General features: G+C 41.7%; 1 protein-coding gene across 1 annotated transcript in view; it reads left to right on the top strand.

Annotated features, from left to right (window-relative positions):
* Positions 1-24,137, top strand: part of LOC309558740 (uncharacterized protein) — a gene marked incomplete at its 5' end in the record, with an annotated part of 184,416 nt that overhangs the window by 114,037 nt on the left and 46,242 nt on the right. The window contains 4 exons of the mRNA XM_082261787.1: positions 4,182-4,287; positions 11,079-11,157; positions 18,086-18,761; positions 19,430-20,075. Of these exons, the coding sequence (XP_082117913.1) occupies positions 4,182-4,287; positions 11,079-11,157; positions 18,086-18,761; positions 19,430-20,075 (1,507 nt within the window). The remainder of the gene's footprint in view (positions 1-4,181; positions 4,288-11,078; positions 11,158-18,085; positions 18,762-19,429; positions 20,076-24,137) is intronic.

The raw sequence follows: 24,137 nt of genomic DNA, 5'->3' as shown, positions 1-24,137 counted from the left end.
TTAGAACGCCCTGTGTGCATGGAGCCATATAGCGCCATCAGTTTACACTGAGCTGAGAACCGAGCCATTGAACACCCCTAATCACTCGGTCCTGACAGCTCCCAGAGCAGAGGGCTGCTGACTGTCAGTCACTATAGATAAGGAGCTGCGCTGAGCAAATGAAAGTGATAAATCTTCCAAAAAATACCATTAATATGAAAATGTGTATCAATCAATAAGAAAATGACAGATCAAATGTAAAAATCCCAAAGAATAAATAGTTTAAAACGGTACATAGCCAAAATAACCAATACATATGTTCAAATAAATAACAAATGCTAGAATAGATGTGCACTAGAAATATGTGATGAAAAACAATGGTGGACAATAAATAAGTGCTGAAAGATAAATAAATACGTTAATTTCATAAAAGGTCCATCAGAGTGAATGCTGTGATACATTCAAACAAGTAGCAGTGAGCACTCAATGGTGTAGGAAGTGAGTGAAAATAAGCTCCAGCACCAGATGGTTAGGCAGGGAGAGGATCACTGTTCTGGGTGCACTACACCTTCCCTTACTGCTGTAAGGTAACAACATGAAGTAAATCCACTAGCGGTAATGAGGTAAATTAGGGGGAAATCCTGTCGTCTCCAGTTCAAGCAGAACGGCATAGGGGTACAGAAGACTCCATATAGTGTAGTAATTTAAAATAAATGTATTGGATAAAATAGTATAACTCACATTTGAGTGGGGAAAAGACAGCAAAGCATCGATAATGTATCCTTCGAACAGACCACTGGCCGCACTTCCGGTTTTGCCTATCACCTACATCCCGACGCGTTTCCTCCTGGTCATGTGACTTCCTCAGGGGATGCTGACAGGCTAATGGAATTTGCTTAAATACTAGAATGGTTTCGGTCTCCATTATGTTGTAATCTGAGGGAGCGTGCATAGGACCAATGTGCGGCATCCATTTCTTTGTAGCCGTCCAAATAAGAATGACAATAATGTCAGCAAATAGTAAAGATATAATTGCATCACGATGTTTCAGGGATAACGCCAAATTAATCGGTGATCCAAAAAAAGGGGAACTCTATAATTATGCTAAAAATAGTAAACTGATCAACTAGATAAGGTTCACCCAGGGGCGACCGCAGAACTTTTTTCGGGGGGGGGGGGGGCATAATTTTAAGGTCACCCATGCTCCGCCCTTTTTCAACAATGTCATTAAGGGGAGGGGCATGATCATTATACCTATTTTGAGTATTTATTTTTAAAGGGAAAATGGCAGCATTTATTTTTAAAGCATTTGTTAACCTAAAAAAAAAATTTATCACATTCCCTTAACCACTTGCCGACTGCCTAACGACTATTTACGTCGGCAGTCAGCCCCTCACAGGCAAAGCGACGTAGTACTACGTCGCTAGCCTGTGAGGCTCTAGGGAGCGAGCGCACACCGCTGGAGGCGCGCTCCCCCGCTCGCTCACGGACCTCCCCCGCGCAAGTGATTTCTTTTTACCAAACATATGTAGCAGAAAACAAATTGGCCTAAAATGTTATAAAATGTTGATTTTTACATTATTTTTGGGGGGGAATTTCATGTAAAAAAATGTGAAAAATATTGTTATTTTTGCAAAATTGTCTCTCTTTTTTTGTTTATAGCGCATGATCAAAAAATCGCACAGGTGATCAAATACCACCAAAAGAAAGCTCTGTTTGTGGGAAAAAAAGGACGTCAAATTCGTTTGGGTACAGCGTCGCACGACCGCGCAATTATCCGTCACGCAGTGCCGAATCGCAAAATAGGCCCTGGTCAGGAACGGAGGGGGTAAAATTTTCCGGAGCTTAAGTGGTTAAAGCATGTTATACAGCACAGTGCTTTGCTGTGTAATTTGGCCCCTTCTATCACCTAAAATACCTGTCTGATCCTGCCTGGTTATGTCCTCCCCTCTGTAAACTGACCACAGTATACCATGGCTGCTGAGCCCTGACACTGTGGTCAGTTTACGTGCCTCCATCATCCGCAGCCCTCCTGTCCTCTCTCCCCCCTCCCCTTCCTGCCTGTCTGCTCCTGTGTCAGTGCCCGTCCTGTCTACAGTCTGTTTAATAATCCTGTGTGCCCCTGTGTCTGTTTTATAAAAATAAGCCATTCTTTACAAGTTTTCAGAGCACCAATCGCCACTCACGTGACCTGCCGCCTCTCTCCTCCTCTCCTCCCCTCCTCCTTCCCTCCTGACTGATGACAGCGAGGAATCCTCAGCCCCACCCGCTGCATTCAGCTGTCAGACGGGGAGAGGAGAGAGCTGACGGTCACGTGAGCGGCGCCGTGAAAACTGGTAAAGACGCCTTATTTTTTAAAAAAACCCATACACACCGGGGCACACAGGATTATTAAACAGACCAGACAGGATAGTATAAAGCCACTTAACAACCACTTTAAAGGGGAAGTTGACATTCCGGAGGGGGGGGGAATGCCCCTACTTGCAGATGCCCATGGGTTCACCTATGGTCCGTTGGCCATAATATTGGAGTCTGGTTGGTAGCATAGACTTCTCAGATATGGCCATAAAAAATAAATATAGACTAAAATAAAAGCTCAAATGAGCGTAAAAGATATTAAAAATGAAAGGAAAAAATTACTTTATAGGGGCAAGATAACTAGCAAAAGCTGTAACTAGATAATAAGACTGCAAAAAAGCCCTGACGATCCCAGAAATGAGACCAGTGGATAAACAACATAAGAACAAATATAAAAACCTCATAGATAATTTAGACAGAAAGATAGGTGGAAAGATGATGTTCATAAATACAAGTGTAAATAAATATAAAAATGTATAAAAATGGGAGATGAGACTAATAAAAAGATGTAGGAAACCCCAATTGAATAAATAATAAACCAAGTCAAAGATGTGGACAATTAAAAGTCACTGATAAAACAATTCAAATCAAATTCGATATTTAACCCTTGGGGGGCAAGGGTATTCATAAAAAATATCCATTTTGATTCCAATTGGCTGAGAGTTCTAACTTTATGACTCCCCCGCCAATGTCTCTGATAAGGGGTGATACCCCAAAATTTAAGATGTTTGGGATCTTTATTGTGGACTTTGGCGTAATGCCTCGAAACACTATGTTTACCGTATCCTTTGAGGATGTTCTGGACATGTTCTTTGATTCTTATTCTTAAGAGTCTTTTTTTGTTCGGCCAACATATTGTAACCCACATGTTGGCCGAACAAAAAGACTCTTAGGAATAAGAATTAGCTTCACTAGAGAGCGCAGGGGTCTCTATCTTTTTTATGACTGTCAGTCACCGCTCTCTCTGCTCTGCCCCCTCCTCGCTCACTGGAGCACTGGGCTGTGGAGGGGTGAGGAGGGGCCGGCTCAGGCTCTCAGCGGCTTGTTGAGAAGCCGAGCCAGGTGTCGGTCCAGGCACCTGGCAGATCCCAACTTCCATTGTCGCGATGACTGGAACTGACTTCTGTGACGTCAGCCGAAAATGGGTCACAGGAGTGTAAAACGATCCATTGAAATACAGCCAAACTAGTTTTTGGTTATACTTCTCCTTTCTTCCCAATACTGATGCTCGGTTTAAACTTCAGCAAGTCGTCTTCACCACATCTAGATACCAAAATTGAGTTGCTGCCATGTGATTGGCTGATTAGAAATTTGTGTTACCAAGCAATTAAACAGGTGTACCTGATAAAGTCGCGAGTAAGTGTATATTGTGCATTCAGTCCCTGTTATATGTTTATTTTGTAGTATACAGTATCTTCCTGCAGATGAGCTTGATTATTATTTTAAAATGATTTGCCGTAATCGAAAAAGTGATTTTATTCCCTCGCATTATTACCAGATTCTAATGAGTATAGTATTGTAGGGAGACTGCGAGCTGGGAACTCTAATAGGATTTTTGAATGTTTTCTTTGATTTTCAGAAGACACTTTGATGTCGGACAGCTGCAGTTTTTAGCACAGCTTTCAGAGGACAGACAGGAAAAAAGCTATACAGTATTTCCAAACTTGCTTTAGTTGCTCATTCAAAGCTGATAAACTCCTGTTCTTTCACTGTGAGGATCAAACAAATACAGTAAAGTTATATCAGTCTTATGGCTAGTTTGTAACTGTAACAGATAATAAGTCTTTGTTGTCTACTCCGGGTTTCTGATTTTTTTTATTTCTCTGATCTGTCTTATTTTACAGAAGATCAAGAAAGGTCTGGGGGTTCTAGTTTATACTTTGTCGCTGAGTGACTGCACCAGCCTGAAGGAGGAGAATCATCATGTCTCAGCTTTTAAAGTTTTAGAAGGTAATAATCAGAGTTGTATAAAGTACTCGAAACCCATACTTGAGTAAAAGTAAAAGTGCTCGATCAAAAAGTGACTTGAGTAGAAGTGGAAGTGCTCGATCAAAAAGTGACTTGAGTAGAAGTACTTAAGTATTCAACATTTTTTGTACTTAAGTATTGCAAGTCGTTTTTTTTTTAATTTTGCTACTCAGGTACTGAAAGTATAAGTACAAGTACTGTGTTATGTAGTTATTAAAGAAAGAAGTCAAAAGTTTGAACATCATATTGTTTTTTATTATTTCAAATGCAGCTTTTATTTATACATACAGTAGCTTTTATTTTCGTATGCGCTGATAATACACATGTTTTGAGCTTCATGAAACCTGCCATCTACTGTTCTGGCAGTGGTAATTTTTATAATAGTAACGAGTAACTATGCAGCACAAAAAAAAAATATTGGAGTAGAAGTATTGAAATCATTGAAAAAATGTAGTGAAGTAAAAGTGGAAGTAGGAGAAAAAAAATTCTACTCTAGGAAAGTACAGATACCGCCTTTCGGTACTTAAGTACAGTAGTGAAGTAGCTCTACTTAGTTACTATACATCTCTGGAATATATCAAAAGTGTTTGCTACCCCAACACTTCATATTCCTGCTATGTGTCACCATGTACTTGTATGAGAAAGTCTCCTGTTCTCTTTGTATTGCTTCCTTTGTGTGAAATCCCTGATGTTCCTGCCAGTCTCCTTGAAAAAAACAAAATTAGTCCTGGCGCTGGTCCTCCGGATAAACAATTCCTAGGACAATCAATCCATTGACCACAAATCCATATAACAATAATAATGGTGATGATGATGAAGTTGATAATTGTAACCACCACTCGCAGTGCAGCCAATCCCTGGCATGGGATGTAGATGCAAATGTCTAAACTAAGAAGAAGGGTGGCGCACAGGAGTGGTATTGATGTACAATCACCCCAAGATATGGACACAGTCAATAGGGGATAAACAATACAATTTATTCATATTACCAATTAAAATTAAGAAACAGCGTCTGGTTGTCTGATCATGGGTGTCAGATGAAGACGTTGTGAGGGTCCCGGAAGGATCAAATGGAGTTGGATGACCCCATTTGAAGATAACTCTTGGGGGGTGAACCACCCCTGGGATAGTTGGAACGAACCCCGATGGAAGAGAGGAGTGGAGCCAGATGGAATGCCGGCGTGTGTGTCGGCCGTGTCACACAACCGCCGAAGTCCACATCACTTCCGGGAACGGCGTCACGTAATCATCAAGCAGCCACGCCCAGAGCAGGAATCAGCGTGGAACTAAAGCTTCTCCTTGTTGCCGTGACTACATGTTTCACGCGCCTGCACTTTGTCAAGTCACCTTCGGGGTTCGTTCCATCTATACCAGGGGTGGTTCAACCCCCCAAGAGTTATCTTCAAATGGGGTCATCCAACTCCATTTGATACTTCCGGGACCCTCACAACGTCTTCATCTGACACCCATAATCAGACAACCAGACGCTAATTCTTCATTTTAACTGGTAATATGAATAAATGTTATTGTTTATTCCCTAATGACCTAGCTCCTATGCAGCCGAGAACCGAGGGAATGTGATCACTTTTACAAGGTGATTGTTTACAATCACTTTAAAGCGGTTGTATACCCAATCAAACCAGTTTCTTTAAAATTATTTAGTGCAGCCTATGGTACTGTGTGCTCGGTCTTTTTTCGCTTCTTACCTGCTTGCTTTCAGTGTAATCCTTCTGTTTCTTGTCAATGACGTCACCAGCGCATGCGCTGTTAGCCCTTTTTTCCCCAAGCTTATTCTGCCAGAAAAATGCTGTGTATATGCAGAGGCTGCGTCATTTCCTAATGTTGGCGTCAACCTCAGCGACCCCGCTGCACTCCTTTCCCATTGAGAAGCTGGGCAACACCACGATTGGCTCCTATTCACTGGACATAGTTTCCAAAGTAACCGGAATCAAAAACTAGGCTTGGTTTCTGGAAATGATGCGCATGCGCGGGATTACGAACACAGAGAGAGTGAGGGTGGAAATAAATTACTGTTGGGATGCCAAAGACAGGACTTATAATGGCGGCGGCTGCATACAAACTGGAGTGTTCAGAAAAAGTTTATTGGAGCAAGTAAGAACGTTTTATTTTACTGTATGCGGCACAATGATTATAAAGGGCAACATGAAGTTGCATATTGCAGATTTGGAGTAAGGTTGTCTGAGCTTACTACGGCTTTAAGTCTGAACTCCAGGGATGAAAAACATTTACCGTTGCACTGGGTCAACTTTCCCCACTGTAAGGGCTAATCGCTCATTTTGCTCATAGGATAAAGGACAAGGTAATATAGTTACTGTGTTTGTCACTCCAGTGGTAGACGGTGCTATCCTTCACTGTCTGCCACTCCAGTACCTCCGGTACAATAGAGGAGAGTTGCAACAAAGGGAAATTTTCTAGGGACAAGTCACATGAAGAGGAGGAAGCCTGAAGGAGCAAGGAATGAGGTCAGTATATCACCCTATTCATCATCCCCTAAGAAAAACAAGCAGTTCACTTTAGAAGGGGGGAGAGGAACCCACTGCAAGGGTAAATGTTTTTCATTTCCAGAGCTCATCTTTAAAGGGAGTATATACTGCAATGGTTTGAGCTCAACTTTATTTCACTATTTTTTTATAAAAATAAAATCATTATTTTACAAATAAACATTTAACTTAGAGTGTTTAGTAAGGTCACAGAGCATCATGCACTTCATAAAGAGAAAGAACAAGCAGTAACTGATTGCTTTCTGACTGTCTCACTCTAAGTGACAGTCTTTATGGTAAGAGTGATAGGGAAACCTAAAAACTCAAGGGGTTTCAGTAACATTGACTGCTGAAGCCGAATTAAAAGAAAAATGTATTTTACAAGCATGCAGGGAGAGCAACAAGCAATACAGAGTATTGTTTCAAAAAATGGCTGCTCTACTGACTAAGGATTTTCTATTACAATATATACATTCTAAAGTGGGTGGCACCTAGCTAACTGAATTCTTTTGAAGTCCCATTTGGTGACATTTTGGAGTCTTTGGTGACATTCTTTGATATGCGGATGGTCATTCACATAGACGTTTCACTTCCAAAGTTTGTTAGTTGAACAGATCTTCAAAGACTTAAGATAGCAATCTTACAAATGAAGAGCTGAGCAACTGGTGTGAAACTGCTGGTCTCAGATATAAGAAATGCAAGATGTTAGACAATCAGCTTCATTACAAATATATTTTATATAAAATATTTTTGGTTTATAACTAAAATGGCTGTTCCCTTTTCCCCATCAAGGGTCACTCTTTTATTCATTAATCGCTTCCGGACCACCCTACGTACATATACTGCAGCAGGGTGGCCCTTCAGCGTGAAATCACGTACCTGTACACCATTTCCATTTCCGGATCTGGGGTGCGCATGTGCGCTAATAGCGACCTGCTCCCGCTGTGATTGGACACAGCGGAAGCCAATCAGTGGATCTGGCCGGGCCAATGTTCGCTGGTACCCACTGATAGTTCCCGAAAGAGGCAAAATGGCGGTATGTCAGAGGGGAAGATGGAGATCCTGTGTTTAGGCTAGGCAGGAACACGGATCTCTGTCTTCCGCCAGTCAAAACATCCCCCACACAGTTAGCAAGCACTCCCAGGGTACACATTTAACCCTTTAATCACCTCTGATGCTAACCCCTTCCCTGGTAGTGTCATTAGTACAGTTTCAGTGTATATTTTCAGCACTGATCTCTGTATTGGTGTCACTGGTCCCCAAAAAAATTCATTTATTGACAGATTTGTCCGCCGCAATGTCGTGGGTCCCGCAAAAAATCGCTTATCACTGCCATTGCTAATATAAAAAAAAATCCATAAATCTGTCCCATAGTTTGTAGACGCTAAAACTTTTGTGCAAACCAATCAATATACGCTTATTGGGATTTTTTTTTTTTTACCAAAAACATGTAGCAGAAAATATATTGGTCTAAATTGATAAAGAAATTTGAATTTTTACATTTTCTTCTTGGATATTTTTTATAGCAGAAAGTAAAAAAAAAATTATATATTTTTTTTTAAATTGTCGGTTTAAATTTTTTGGTTTATTGTGCAAACAATTAAAACCGCAGAGGTGATCAAATACCACAACAACAACAAAAAAAGCTCTATTTGCAGTGAAAAAATATACAATTTATTTGGGTACAGTGTTGAACGACCGCGCAATTGTCAGTTAAAGTAACGCAGTGCCGTATCGAAAAATTGGCCTGGTCATGAAGGGGCGTAAACCATCCAGAGCTGAAGTGGTTAAACTGTATGTATAATGTGAGCTTAAGACGGAACTAGACTGTATATGAGCACCTCCAAATGAAAACTTTATTTATTAAATTTGTAATATTCACAGCAAGCTCACCCATCCATCCATGCCTCCTTGCTTTATTTTGTTGTGAATTCATTTTGAAAAACTCTAGCGGCCCTGACATGCTCCCCTGCGCACTGCAGTCACTAATCAGCCGTGTTCCCTGAGCAGCACTGCTGGTTGGAGCAATGTTCAGCAGCAGTCTGAGTCTGGGTAATTTAACCCCGTACTACAACACTTAGCTAATAAATATTAAATGAGCAGCATAGTTATTGCTGTACATGAAGGCTGACTGCATTACAGTAAGAAATCAAGAGGTTTCAACTGGGCTTTAAAGCCAAATTCTGTGTATTTGGCAAAATCTACTTTCGCAGTAGGACTACCCCACACTGCAAAGGTTAAACGTACAGGGCTATAAACCCTGCATTGTACATGGAGGAGGCAGGCACAGCTGGAGGGAATATACTGGAGCGAGGAATTAGGTGGGAATAACATCTTATTGATTAATCCTTAGACTTAAAGGGTAACTCCACTTTCGTGGGAAAAAAATTGCAAATAAAGAAAAAATAATATAGTGTATACAATTGCAACACAAATCATATTGTAATTGAATGTTATTAAAAATGACCTTTCCTTTTCAATCGGCAGCCATTGTAATTTTATGCAAATGCAATGCAATATGGCGACCTGGAGCTGTTCTGTACACAGAATGTATACTGACCACACCCCCAGAAACATCATTTCCTGCTTGTGTGATTGGCCAGATGTCTGCCTAAGATACAAGTTAGATTTCTGGCATTTTTGCTGAGATACTCCCAAATGGAAAAACGCCTAAAGGGATGCAGGCCCAGCAGCTTCCCTCATTAGTGCTCTGCAGCTGTCACAGCTGATAGATAATTATGAAACCACTCCCATTAGACCCACTCAGCACAGAGGAACAAACAGGGATTTCTTCAGAATAATAAAAGGTAGGAAACTGCAACAACGTTTGTTATAATCCTTGCAATGTACAGAGATCACCAAGAGGGGAATGTTTTTATTTTTTTTCAGCAAAAGTGAATTTACACTTTACCAAGCACTTACACTGCAAGGGTATTTTTTTTTTATTGTACTCAGAGTTGGACTGATTTTTTTCTGAATGTGGCCTACATAAACCCTTAAAATTGTTAATATACATAGCTGCAAATTTCTCATCTTTCCATCATAGGGTTGCCACCTCATCCCTTTAAACCAGGACACACAATAATTACACAGGTTTTGTGGCTGATTAACCACTTCTGGGCCGAAAGATTTTTCCCCTTAATGACCAGGACAACCGCGCGGTCCTGAGACGCTGTACCAAAAATGAAATTGATGTATTTTTTTTTCACAAACAGAGCTTTCTTTTGGTGGTATTTGATCACCTGTGCGATTTTTATTTTGGGCGCTATAAACAAAAAAAGAGCGACAATTCTGAAAAAGAAAACAATATTTTTCACTTTCCGCTATATAACATTCCCAATGCAAAAATGTAAAAATCAATTTTTTTCATTTTAGGCCAATTTGTATTCTGCCACATATTTTTGGCAACCCCCCCCCCCCCCCGAATAAGTGTATATTTTGATTGGTTTGCGCAAAAGTTATAACGTCTACAAACTAGGGGAAAGATTTATGTCATTTTTTTTTTATTTTACTTGTAATGGCGGTGATCTGCGATTTTTAGCGGGACTGCGACATTGCGGTGGACAGATCGGATCCCTAATTTACATTTTTGACACTTTTGGGGGGACCAGTGACATTACTACAGTAATCAGTGCTAAAAATATGCACTGTTACTGTAATAATGTCACTGGCAGGGAAGGGGTTAACACTAGGGGCAATCAAAGGTGTTAAATGTGTCTCTAGAGGGTGCTTTCTAACTGTGTGGGGGGATGGACTTATGGAATGAACACAGGGCCCTGTGTTCCTAAATAAGGAGCCTTGTGTTCACTGCTGACAGAACAGCGGTCTGCCATGTTTACAACGGCAGGCCGCCATTCTGTCTCCACGGGGGTGCCTGGTGGCAATTGCGGCCCCCCGCAACGCAGATCAGCTCCCCCTTTGGCGAATGGGTGCGTGCGCCCCCCACGATCACTCCTGCATAACTATGTATATCTGCGGCGACTGGTCGGCAAATGGTTAAGGTGATAATTAAACTCACTTAGTGCTTTATGTGCATTATATTAGCCTTAGAACCTGTGTAATTATTATGTGTCCTGGTTTAAAGGGAGCATTTCATACAATGGCTTACAAACTCCTTGCTGTTTGGTAACTAGTTGTTGCAGACAAAAAGAAACTTGGAAAACGAAAGCAGCCAGTCACAGTGCAGCAATAAGGGTTGCAGTGGGAGTGATATTTCTGCTCATGCTACATAATGTATGTTCTATTCCTGACCTAAGTTTTTTATTTTTACAGCGGTGTTTGGCACCGGAGCTGTTTTCTTGGGCTATGACATCAACGAATTTCTGCTTCAGACACATGATGGTAAAATAAGGTAAGACTGCAGCTTGAATTTCAACCAGTTCTGGACCGGAAGATTTTCTCCCTTAATGACCAGGTCATATTTTGCGATTCGGCACTGCGTTACTTTAACGGACAATTGCGTGGTCGTGCGATGCTGTACCCAAATAAAATTGATTTCCTTTTTTCCAACAGAGATTTCTTTTGGTGGTATTTGATCACCTGTTTTTTTTTTTTTTTTTTTTGCGCTATAAACCAAAAAAAGAGTGACAATTCTGAAAAAAATATATAACATTCCCAAAAATAAAAATTTTAAAATCAACATTTTTTAACATTTTAGGCCAATTTGTTTTCTGCTACATATTTTTGGTAAAAAAAAATCGCAATAAGCGTATTTTGATTCAGTGACTGCAATATAAACAATTGCACTCACATAGCCAGGCATTTAACTATTATCCGGTATCCATTCGAGCCTGTCATGCCCGCACTTGGCTATGTGAGTGCAATTGTTTATATTGTTCATTTTTCAATAAAAATACTCGGAGAGCACTAGGAGCCTTTTCTGTTTACTTTCACATATATAACGGTATCCCCGAGCCTGGGAGGAGGAGGAGGTGATCCCGGGATATCCCTAGCACCTTTGCAGTGCAAACAGCTTATCTGGCTCATTGAAATATATGAGTCAGAGTGTGAGGTGAGCTGCTATATACAGCACTTAATTAGCACATGGATCCACTTGTGTGTAATTGGAGCACCAGCACTTTATTTTCATCCTTGCACGGCACAGAAGGAAAAACTTTTATTACGTTATTATGGACTTGGCACACCAATATTAATAATTTCATATTGGTTCACATTATATTTTCTATTTTGTCTTGTGATTGTTTGTGGTTCAATCACTGTCACATACTATATTTATTTAAATATTCACTATTTATTGTCATCACATTGTGTAGTCCCCTTTGGTGTTTTATTAATTTGATTATTTATGCTTGTAATCACTTCTCCCCTTATTATTGTCACTAGACTTTGTAGTCTCCTTTGGCGCTGCATTAATTAGATTATTTATAGCATGTACATACCTATAATTACACCCCAAAATACATTCTGCTGAGTAAAGGGTAAACAAAAGATTACCTGTGGTTTTAGTAGTGCAGTTGTCCACAGGAGAACATTGGTCCAGGCAACTAGGCAGGGACGTGGTCCGCCACAGCGAACAGAATTGTCCAGGCAGCAGGCAGGAATATTGTCCAGGCAGGAGTATTGTCCATAGTCAGTACAGGCAGGGATACTGTCCATATTCAGTCCAGGGTCAGTGCAGGTAGAGATTTTGCCAGCAGTGCCAAAATATTAGTCCTGGTAGTAGGCAGGAAAATGGTCCATACTACAGGTAGCAGGCCAGGAAAGAATGGGGACAGGGGTAGAGGCTTCTCCCATCGAAATCTCTTTGAAGCCCCCGGTCTCCAGACCATAATGCAGGAATGAGAAAACTAAAAAATTAGTTTTTTTCATCCAGAAAAACAATTCTGAAGCCCCTTACATATGTGAGACCCCTGTGTTAAAACTCCCACTACTCCAGTAGCAGGATAAAAGATCAGTCCAAAAGGCAGGCATAAAACGTGGTCAATAAAACGTCCGGGGTAAGTTCCAGAGAAGGGCAGAGATGTACAGTTTAGCGTTAGGCAGAAGCGTGGTTTTATAACAGGTCAAGGTCAGTTCCGGAGCAGGCAGAGATGTACAGTTGAGGTGTTGAGGTAATTGACAGGATTTGAAAATTATGTTTACCATTCTTCACTAATAATGTAGAGAAGTAAGGTGACAGCGGAAACTGTCACCTATGCAGAGGCCTGGTTGAGAAGGACACTAGGGACAATAATATGTGGTGTCTCTTCTATCTCCTCCTCTGGAGCATACCCGACATTTCTTCTGACTTTTTTGGCCTGTTTCATGGCAGAGGAGTCTCTCAGGAAAATGCCCCTCATAGAGTCTTCCCCTTGAATCTGAGCGAATGCTTTCTGGTGAGCCTTCAGGGTACAAAAGTGCAGTGATAATTTCTTCTTGGTATCAAAGATAGGATACGGGGGCCTCGGTAGATTTACCGTAAATAATATAAGTATTATAAATGGCTAAACTGAAAAAATAAATGGGGACTTTTTTATACCAATGGTGGGTTTTTCTTGTGGGAATATAAGGTTTGATTATTTGATCATTGAAGTCGACTCCCCCATGAACAAATTATAGTCGTGGTCACATGCTGGTTTCTGGATTGGGCCGTTCCTTTTGGGGATTTCCACATAGGTGTCATTATTAATAGTTGAGAGCATGTAGATGTTTCTTCTGACCCTCCACCAATATCTCATCATTCCGCAAACTAGCCATCTCCCCTCCTCGTAGTTTTTGATTAACAAGCTTTTGCGGGAAGCCCTTCCTATTGGCTCTCACTGTACCACATGCTGGAGTCTTCTTCCTGTGAAGTTTGCGGAAGAAGGGGAAGCTTGTGAACTAGTTATCCACATATAGATGGTAACCCTTTTCAAGGAGTGGATATACAAGCTCCCAAACAACCTTTCCGCTGGCTCCAATGTACTCTGGGCATTCAGGGGAATACAGCTGGGTGTCCTTTCCTTTGTACACCAGGAAGGCGTAGATGTAACCCGTGGCTCTGTCACATAATTTGTAGTTTAACCCCATATCGGGTCCTTTTGCTGGGGATAAACTTATTGAAGCCCAGCTGTCCTGTGAAATGGACAAGTGACTCATCCACGGAGAAATTTTGGTCGGGGGTAAATAACTGGGGGAATTTCTCAGTGAAAAAAATTTAGAAATTTTAAATAATTTGTCCTATGCTGGGTCATTTCAGGAAGGGCACTGGGTGTTGTCATTGTAATTTAGAAACTGCTAATTCATTAGGTATCTTGATCTTGGCATAATGGATGAGAATATTGGCATGTGGTGGATAGGGTTGGTGGACCAGTAGGAGTATAATTCTTTTTTTTTTTTGTGAGTCCCATATTGAAAGTGAGTCCTAAAAATATTTTAGTTCTCTCCACTCATAGGGATGGGCGTAACTTGAACCTGGGTTGCTTGAGATAAACTGCTGTGCATAGAGTTTGCACTGGGCCACAATAAAAGATATTAGGTCTTGGGTAAAAATTTAATTTAAAAAATCATTAGGAGCAAAATTCTCTGTGTTCACCTGGACACCTGGCTGGGCGGTAAAAGGGGGGATGGTTGCTGCTCCTGAATTAGGGGGAAGCCACAGAGGGTTTTTAAGGGCATAGGGAAGGCTGGCATGGGTTCGAACCCTTTGGGGCTGACATGGCTCCCCACTAGTGCTTGGCCTTTCTTGCAGTGATACTCCATTTCTAATGGATACCACTACGCCACTAGTAAATGCCACTGCGCTAATGGTGGATGGCACTGAGCTACTGGTTGATGCCACTGCTCTATCTGTGGCAGCCAGGCTCTTTGCCAGAACGCCTTAATTTCATGGGCACATTTTCTTCTTCCTCTGATTCTGCAGCAGACCCACTGCTTACAACTGGTTCTAATTCCGAATCAGAATAATGCTCAGACTCAGAGAGCTCGCTGCTGCTCTCGTTGGTCAAGCTAAGAAGCTGTTATGCCTCCTCACTGTAAAAAAACATTTTGGCCATACTGGTGACTGTGGGCTGTGGTGACAAACTGCTGTCATAGGTAAACTTGGACAGATGTGGCTGCACAGATGGGTGCTGATGAGGCTGGTCTAATGAGGCTGCACTGCTGGGTTCTGATGAGGGTTCACTGGTGGGTGCTGATGAGCTTGCACTGATGTGCACTGAGACAGCACTGATGTGCATGGATAAGGCGGCACTGACAGGCGATGATGAGGATCCACTGATAGCACTGATGAGTGCTCACTTATGAGCACTGTAGTGCAAAAAATTAGTTGAAAAACTAGTAATTGGGGCTATAGCGGTGCTGTATGCCCCCGTCCCTGGAGACAAAGAATAGCAAGACAATATTATTATAAAAAATAGCTTTATTTCAAATTACAAATATTAAAATGACAACTAACATATAAACATAAATACAACCCCCAACACATATCAACCAGACCATAAGTGTGGGCCTCTATAGGTAACCCGTACCCTGCACCACTATAGGCAAGTTTTATCTATATGTGGAGCTGGGTGTGAGTAAGGTGACCTATAGAGGCCCACACTTATGGTCTGGTTGATATGTGTTGGGGGTTGTATTTATGTTTATATGTTAGTTGTCATTTTAATATTTGTAATTTGAAATAAAGCTATTTTTTATAATAATATTGTCTTGCTATTCTTTGTCTCCAGGGACGGGGGCATACAGCACCGCTATAGCCCCAATTACTAGTTTTTCAACTAATTTTTTGCACTTTCAGTCTAGGGGTGATGGTGCTGTTGGTTGAATGACTGAACGTTCATTTTTATAATATGAGCACTGTAGTGGCACTGATGGGCACTTTAGTGGCACTTTAGTGACACTGATGTGGCACTGTAGTGTCACTGATGGCACTGTAGTGGCGCAGATGAGCACTAATGGCACTGTAGTGGCACTGATGTGGCGCAGATGAGCACTGTAGTGGCACTGATGTGGCACTGTGGAGCACTGATGTGGCACTGTAGAGGCACTGATGTGAGACTGATATGGCACTGATGGCACAGATGAGCACTGATGGGCACTGTAGTGGCACTGATAAGCACTGTAGTGGCACTGATGGCACAGATTAGCACTGTAGTAGCACTGCTGGGCACTGAAAAGCACAGTAAACTAAATTAAACTTACTGTGCTGCAAACAATCCCTCTGCTGTCCACACACGCTGTATCGGAGTGAGGAGAGGAGAGAGCTCAACCCCTGCATGACCCCAATTGTTTACATTGTGATTGCTCCGTCATTGGAGAGAGCGATCACGTGGTAAAGGGCAACTGTCATTGGTCCTTTACCGTGATCCGTGATGCGCTGGGTTCTGTGAACCTGGCAAGCATGGACACTTACGCAGGGTGCGCGCAGGAAGCGGGAGTTCTGGAGGATGTCCACTTACTTTGCATTTTGTAAATAAAAAAAAATGAAAATAAATATATATTTTTGAAAGCATTCTTTCTTTATAGCATTCACACCTGCCTAAAACATTTGCATAGTACTGTATACACCAGTTATGGTATTTACATAGTTACATCGGTCCAAGCTAGACCGATGAAGCTGTATAAAATATCCATACCTGGAAATCCTCTTTAATGCATGGAAATAAACTGTATATACAAAAATTGGGATAAAACCTTTCTGTTGGCTATTTACTTATTAGAAAAATTAGTTATTACAATTTGCCAAACAGTAAACAAAAACAAAAAATAGACAGATAATATGAGTATAATTTATCAACCCATAAATATTATTATCCAATTGATGTGCGGTTCAAATGAATAGAAACAATCAATTGTCAAACAATCAAATAGCCATAACTTCCCATCCGACCAATTTAGATTTGGTTTAGGTCAGATTTTATCAAACCAAGTTGATTGGCCAGGGGGTGAAAATTATCAATAATTTTTTATCAATCGGCAGCACTGCGATGCATTGATCATGATTCCAATGGTATTTTGATAGAGCACATTATGAGATTGCAGTGTAAAGAGATAGTGGAAACAGAGATGCTATGGATAACTTACAATTGTATTTTCAAACTTACATTTGTATCTTCCAAGCAGCACAAGGAGCCTATCAGTGCTTTGGTGCTCATGTGCTAACAAGGAGGAGTATGCTCATAGCAGTAAAGCACAGAGTGACAGAGAGATGGGCTCATCAGTTGGATGCTTCACCTTTCACTGTTCAGATGGGGAAGAAAAATAAGTGTTACATTTCTGCAGAAGGAAAAAAATATGTATTCTGCCTTGCCAGACAGGGCTATACTAGGTAAATCTTAAAAAATTAAGGTTGAAAAGGATTAAAAGAGGTGCATGGAAGCCAGCCAGCCCCCAGTCTGATGTACTCACCCTCCAGTCTGCCACCAACCAAGTAGACCTGTCTCATGATATAAATAAAGAACAGGGGTTTAGTTGACACGCATTTGCAAACGCATGTGTAAGCTGCAGGGCCACTACACGGCACCCTGTTTTACCTGCAGTCCTAACACTTTTAATTTGAGTGTCTCCACAATGGGAGCACATGGCTGCTAATGGATGGATAGGAGGCAGGTGGGAGGGAAAAGCACCAAACCTCCCCCAACCCACCCCCATCCATGACTGGTCTAGTATCTCAAAACTCTAATAGCGATGTTATGCGATGGTACAAACTGAAAACGACCAGCTGAGAAGCATACACCTTCTCAGCTGGTCGTTTTCAGTTTCTACCATCGCATAACATCGCTATTAGAAATTTGAAATACTAGACCAGTCATGGATGGGGGTGGTTTGGGCTGCTCCCTCCCACCTGCCTCCTATCCATCCATTAGCAGCCATGTGCTCCCATTGTGGAGACACTCAAATTTAAAGTGTTAGGACTGCAGGTAAAACAGGGTGCTGTGTAGTGGCCCTGCAGCTTACACATGCGTTTGCAAATGCGTGTCAACTAAACCCCTGTTCTTTATTTATATCATGAGACAGGTCTACTTGGTTGGTGGCAGACTGGAGGGTGAGTACATCAGACTGGGGGCTGGCTGGCTTCCATGCACCTCTTTTAATCCTTTTCAACCTTCGTTTTTTCTGATACAGGGATGGAGACGCTGGGCATTACCTGCTGGTGTCTCACCTAAAGTTCCACATAGCCTACATTGTTTACTACGTAAATCTTAGGACTTTCAAAAAGACGTTTCCTTATATACATCTCATCTTTGTGCTTAGCTGTTTGCCTGAAGTTTGTCTTTAATACAATAAGGCTGTTTAGTTTTTTTTTTTTGTATGATGAGAATAGTTTAAAGAAACCTACTTTAGTTACTTTTATATTGCAGGTCAAAGGAGCAGCCAGAAAAGTCTTTATCCTCACAGTCTGCGTTCACCACAGTTTGGGATAAGTTTGCCAGCCAAACTCCAGCAGAACGGGATGCCTTCTTGCCTGGTACATTTCCAAATGACTTCTTGTGGGGCTCATCCACCGCAGCCTTTAAAGTAGAAGGTGGTTGGACCGAGGGAGGAAGAGGGCAGTCTATATGGGACCTGTTTGGACAACATGGCCATGCTCTTGACAACGCTACTGCAGATGTAGCCTCTGACAGCTACAACAAGATTGACTATGATGTATATCTGCTGAGAGGTCTACAGGCCAACACCTACCACTTCTCCATCTCCTGGTCCCGGATCTTCCCAACAGGGCTTAAGTCCAGAGTCAACACAGCAGGAGTGAAATACTACAATAAACTGATTGACAGATTAATAGTTGAAAATATCAAACCAATGGTGACACTGTACCACTGGGATCTCCCTCAAGCCTTGCAGGAGTCTGGAGGCTGGCAGAACGAAGCCATCGTTGATGCTTTCGCTGAATATGCTGATTTCTGCTTTAACAACTTTGGAGACCGAGTGAAACATTGGATCACCTTCCATGAACCTTGGGTGATCAGTTATGCTGGTTATGGAACTGGAGAACATGCCCCAAGGATTCAGGATCCAGGGAATGCTTCATTCAAGGTACACCAATGGGAGAGCTTTAGGTTTATGACAATATATATATATATATATATATATATATATATATATATATTAAAAATTGTATGGTATAATTTTTGTGATCGGTTTAACGTAGAACTGTAGTCAGGCGGAGGACATCAAAATATTAACAGTGCCTATCTCAATAGGAAGTGCCCTGAGTTATTCTGCTCATTCCCCCTCCTAGCAGCTGCCTCTGCAATATTCTTACAAGCCTAGAAATATTGTGACAGGGAGTAATTAAAACTTATTCCTGCTACAGAAACAATCTAAAAGGAAAACATTTGTGATGGGACATGCTCTCGAGGAGGAGGAGGAGAGGAAGGTTAATAGGTCATGCCTGGAGATCACCTTTAGGTTCAGTTTCCACCAGTGCTACTTGTCATGCAACTTTGGACACACTGTTATGGGAACAAATAAACTTTTAACCAGGTTGGAAATACTTCAGGTTTTCATATGTACTATTAGCTAGCAAAATTGTTCACACCACCAACTGTAAAAAAAAATGTATACATTCCTTGTTTATGGTGGAAATTGTTTTATGTAAATGCCTATTGCATTTACAAAAAATGCCTTTTGCCTTACTAGCATGTTAACATGGAACACGCCATACCAATGCTTCAATTTTATTTTTATTTTTTTTTATGTAGGTGACCCACAACATAGTGAAGGCTCATGCCAAGGCCTGGCACACCTACAATGATAACTACCGTGGCAAGCAGCATGGGCTGGTGGGCATCTCTTTGAATTCTGATTGGGCAGAGCCAGAAACTGCCAATAACCCAGAAAGTGTAAATGCTGCAGAGCGATATCTCCATTTCATGCTGGGATGGTTCGCTCATCCTATTCTGGTGAATGGAGATTACCCGGAGGTTCTAAAGACACAGGTACAACAGAAAAATACCCAGTGCCCCAATATAGTGGCTCCATTGCCCACCTTTAGTGAAGCTGAGAAGATCTATATTCGGGGTACTGCAGACTTCATCGGCATCTCCCACTACACGTCCCGGCTAATCAATGCTTCCAGCAGCTCAGTTTGTGAGAACAGTTATGATTTTATCGGAGGGTTTTCTCGACATATTGATCCTTCTTGGCCAACCACCGCCTCTCCATGGATCTCAGTGGTGCCATGGGGCTTTAGGAGGCTTCTAAATTTTGTCAAGGAAGAGTATGGGAAAACAGGTCTGTCAATATACATAACTGGCAATGGAATGCCAGCATCTATGATCGGAGATGCTTTCAATGACACAGATAGAGTGGAGTACCTGAATGCCTATATCAATGAGGCCCTTAAAGGTAACATATATAAATGGTAAATCAAAAGCAGTTCATATCAATATAGTTATGGATTTACTAGCATAGAGTGCTAAGTGTCTGACAGGAAACAGGTTTATTTTATTATTTCACATAACTTTGCTACTGTGGTTTGGAAAAACAGGAGGAACTGAATTTTCTATCGGCACAGAACAATCATAGAAAGGTTTTGTAAACCAAACCATACCATAACCGAGCAGGAAGACTGTTGCAGTAGAATTCTTTGTAATTTAAGCAGAATTTCCATTAAATTAAAAAGACACCAATTCATACAGTTCTGTATTCAATAAATCATTATTAACCTCCCTGGCGGTCTGATTATGTCAGGATTTATGTGCTAAAAGCGGTACATTGTTTTGCACGAAAATCTGTTGTTTTACATTTTACAACTCACCTTCCCCTGCGATCCCCCACCGTCCTCCCACTGTCTTCCCGCTGTCCCTATGCTGTGTGCTCGGCCGATGCCGGCATCCAGGAGAGGGACCCCGGATCACGGAGGGACTACAAGGCCCAGCAGATACCTCCTTCAGGCCGATGATGCCGACACCTGTCTTCTGGTTCCCTTCCCTGCGAGCGTTGCGACACAGGGGGGTGGAACCGGCGGCGATTTAAAAAATGTAAATACACCAAATGACATGATACAAAGCTGTGATCCTAACGGATTTTATTGTATCATCCCATTTCACCACAGTATTGCACCTGGTGACTTTTCCAGTGCCCTGCCTGTGCTTTTCCAGTGCTTTGTGCCTGGAAAATTGAGAATGACCATGGCGTCCAAAAAGTGTTCTTTTTCAGCAAAAGCGCTTTTAGACGAACTGGAAAACAGCGACAGCAAAACGGAGTTACTTGAAGAACTGAGCGATAGCGATTCATGGGAAAATTCGTCATCAGGTACGGAAAGTGAGGACAGCGACGATTCTGATGTCTCTTTCTGTCACATAGCTCCGTTGGAAATTCTGTAGAACCATTTGATATACTTCCCAAATTCCACAAGCGATGTGCCAGAAAGAGACATCAGAATCGTCGCTGTCGTCACTTTCCGTACCTGATGACGAATTTTCCAATGAATCGCTATCGCTCAGTTCTTCAAGTAACTTCGTTTCGCTGTCGCTGTTTTCTAGTTCGTCTAAAATCGCTTTTGCGCAAAAAAAAATGCTTTTTGGACGCCATGGTCATTCAAAATTTTCCAGCCACAAAGCACTGGAAAATCACAGGCAGGGCACTGGAAAAGTCACCAGGTGAAATCCTGTGGTGAAATGGAATGATACAGTGTAATCCATTAGGATCTCAGCTTTGTATCGTGTCATTTAGTATGTTTACATTTTTGAATTTGCCGCCGATTCCTCCTCCTGCATCACAACGCTCGCAGGGAAGGGAACCAGAAGGCAAGTGCCGGCATCGGCCAAGCACAGAGTGGGGAGAGAGTGTGAGGACGCTGGGGAGGACGGCAGGGAGGATGCCGGGGAGGACGGCGGGGGATCGCAGGGAAGGTGAGTAACATTCTGGGGTAATCCCGAGTGTGGCTCGGGGTTACCACTTTTGGTACTGAAAATTAGCCCTGAGCCACACTCGGGAATACCACCAGGGAGGTTAAAGTGGTTGTAAAGCCTTAAAGTAGAACTATAGGCAAAACTTTTTTTTTCATTTTGGATCAAGCAAGGGAGGGCTATAACCCTTGTCAGATTTTTTTCCCGCTATATGTGTTCCAGTGCAGAGATTTTTCTTCATGTCCTGTCCCATAGCAAAACAGTGAGAGGAAATCCCTACAAATTAAGGGCAATCCTTAGGGACCCCAGTGTCCCCTTTGGAAGATTTCCCCGCTATTACTTTTCTGGGGAGAGCCCAAAATCTGAGATTTTCTTTTACTTTCAGTTATAATGATAATGGTAAACAGAACAAATAGAGAGGGCGAGTCTCCTTAGCGGCTCCCGTCACTATCTCCCTCCTCATTGGACAGATTGATAGCAGTGGAAGCGACTGGCTTCGGCCGCTGTCAATCAAATCTGGTGACGCAGGAGTGGGAGGCGGGGCCGAGCCCCTCTGTCTGTGTCAATGGACATAGCAGTGGGACTTGGGAGCAAACACACCGGGTGCCCCCAGGAGAAAGCGGCCTGGGGGCACCTGATAAAGTGGAGGGGCTTGGGGCGCCAGCGGGGGACCCCAGAAGAAGAAGATCGGGGCTGCTCTGTGCAAAACCTTTGCACAGAGCAGGTAAGTATAGGCATGTTTGTTATTTTTTGAAAAAAAAAAAAAGCTTTGGAACTACTTTAAAGTCGTTCTAAAGCCTTCAAGTGGTTGTAAACCTCAGGTATTAAATATGAACAAAGCATATCCCTCTATAGTGTGTGATTGTCTTAATTAAGAGCACTAAGTGTAATTTCTGTCTGCTGCCTCCTTCCTCTGCTGTCAGCATGAGTCACTTCTGAAAAGTTTTCCTGAATCCAAGAGAAAAATGGTGACAGGGGAGGGACCTCCAGCTGATTGACAGCCTCAGTTCTGTTCCTGTGGGCTGTTTTTTAACTCTCAGACAAGCTTTAAAATTCTGGACTTTGAATGGATGTAAGAAACGAAAGGGCTGCAGATAGACAGGTACAACTTATGTAGGAGGATTCTTTTAAATCTCTGTGTATCATCTGAGACCAGTCACTTCACTGGGTATAGTTAAGGGTTTACAACCCCTTTAAGGTTTTTTTACCTTAATGAATTCTTTGCATTAAGATTAAAAAAACTTTCTGTACTACAGGATTTCCTCATCCTATCCCTTATACTAACCCAAACCAGATCTCATTCCAGTGATGTGCACAAGAGCAGCAGCTCTTGCTGCTGTCCCCCTCCTCACTGGGCAGATTGATAGCAGTGAGCGCTATTGGCTCCTGCTGCTGTCAATAAAATGCTGTTACGAATAAGCACAGAGCAGGTAAGTATAACATGTTTCTTATTTTTTAAAAAACATTTTTTCTTATTTAATTTAAAAAAAAATGAAGATTTAATGTCACTTTTAATGCATTTTTTTTTAAATGCAAGCTGTTCAAGTATCCAAATTTGCAGTTCCTGTACAGCAGAGCTGAGAAAGAGGAAGCAGCAGCACAAAGAGCCAATCAGTTGTGCTCCAGCGCAAGGCGTATGTTGATAGGAGAACACAGCAGAGTGACAGAGAGATGAGCTAATCAGTCTGCTGCTTCTCATTCACTGTCCAGTCATGGGCTAGGGGTTGCGTAAGAGACCTGTAAGTGTCACCTAAATGCAGCAAAATCAGGTTTCCTGTTCTGTTAGACAGAGTTGCACTGTGTTGCAGGGCTGTGTAAATCTCAGTCTCAAGTTTAGGCAGACAGAAATACAAATCCTTTGGCAGGTAAAACCACTTCATTATACGTATCTCATTTGCTGATTAAACCCTTCACGGCGACCGTACCAAAATATGCAGCTTGGATTGGACTGGGCTTTTCTTCCTCAGAACCCGGAACGTCTGATTCCGGGTCACCTGATTGCTGTGATAGGCTCTAATTAGCCTGTCCCCCCCCCCCCTTGTGTTTTCTGTCTCTGTCCATGCAGAGATAGAGAAAAAAAAGTGTGAAAAAAAAAAGTGTGAAAAAAAAAACCAAAAAACAAACATAAAAATAATTAAAAAACAAAACAAAAAAACACAATTTAGATCAAGGTTGGATCTAGGTCAGCCCCAGGGTTAGTGTTTGAGTCAGGGTCAAAGGTCAAGGTCAGTGTCAGTATTTTTTCCACAGGATTTTTTTTTTAATTAGTGTCAGTGTGTTCTAGGTAGGATAAAAAAAAAAAAGCAAAATGCAATGTTTCTGGGCTATACTACAGGTACAAACAACAGCTAACATACAAATATGCAAATATGTGGTATTGCTGCAATCGTCTGTGGCTGCAGAATTTATTTTTGGTTGTTCTTTGGTGGTAGGTTATGGTAGTAGCAAGAAATATACAGTTACATTTTTAAAAAAAATGTTTCTTTTTTTTTTTTTTTTTACTATTTTGGGACAGCTGTCCTTAAATAATAAAAAAATCAGGAGATATCCATTACCT

This window comes from Pelophylax lessonae (genome assembly GCF_965119305.1).
Source record: "Pelophylax lessonae genome assembly, chromosome: 6".
Lineage (NCBI taxonomy): Eukaryota > Metazoa > Chordata > Amphibia > Anura > Ranidae > Pelophylax > Pelophylax lessonae.
Note: the sequence above shows the minus strand (reverse complement) of the source record. Positions and strands in the feature narration are given on the sequence as shown.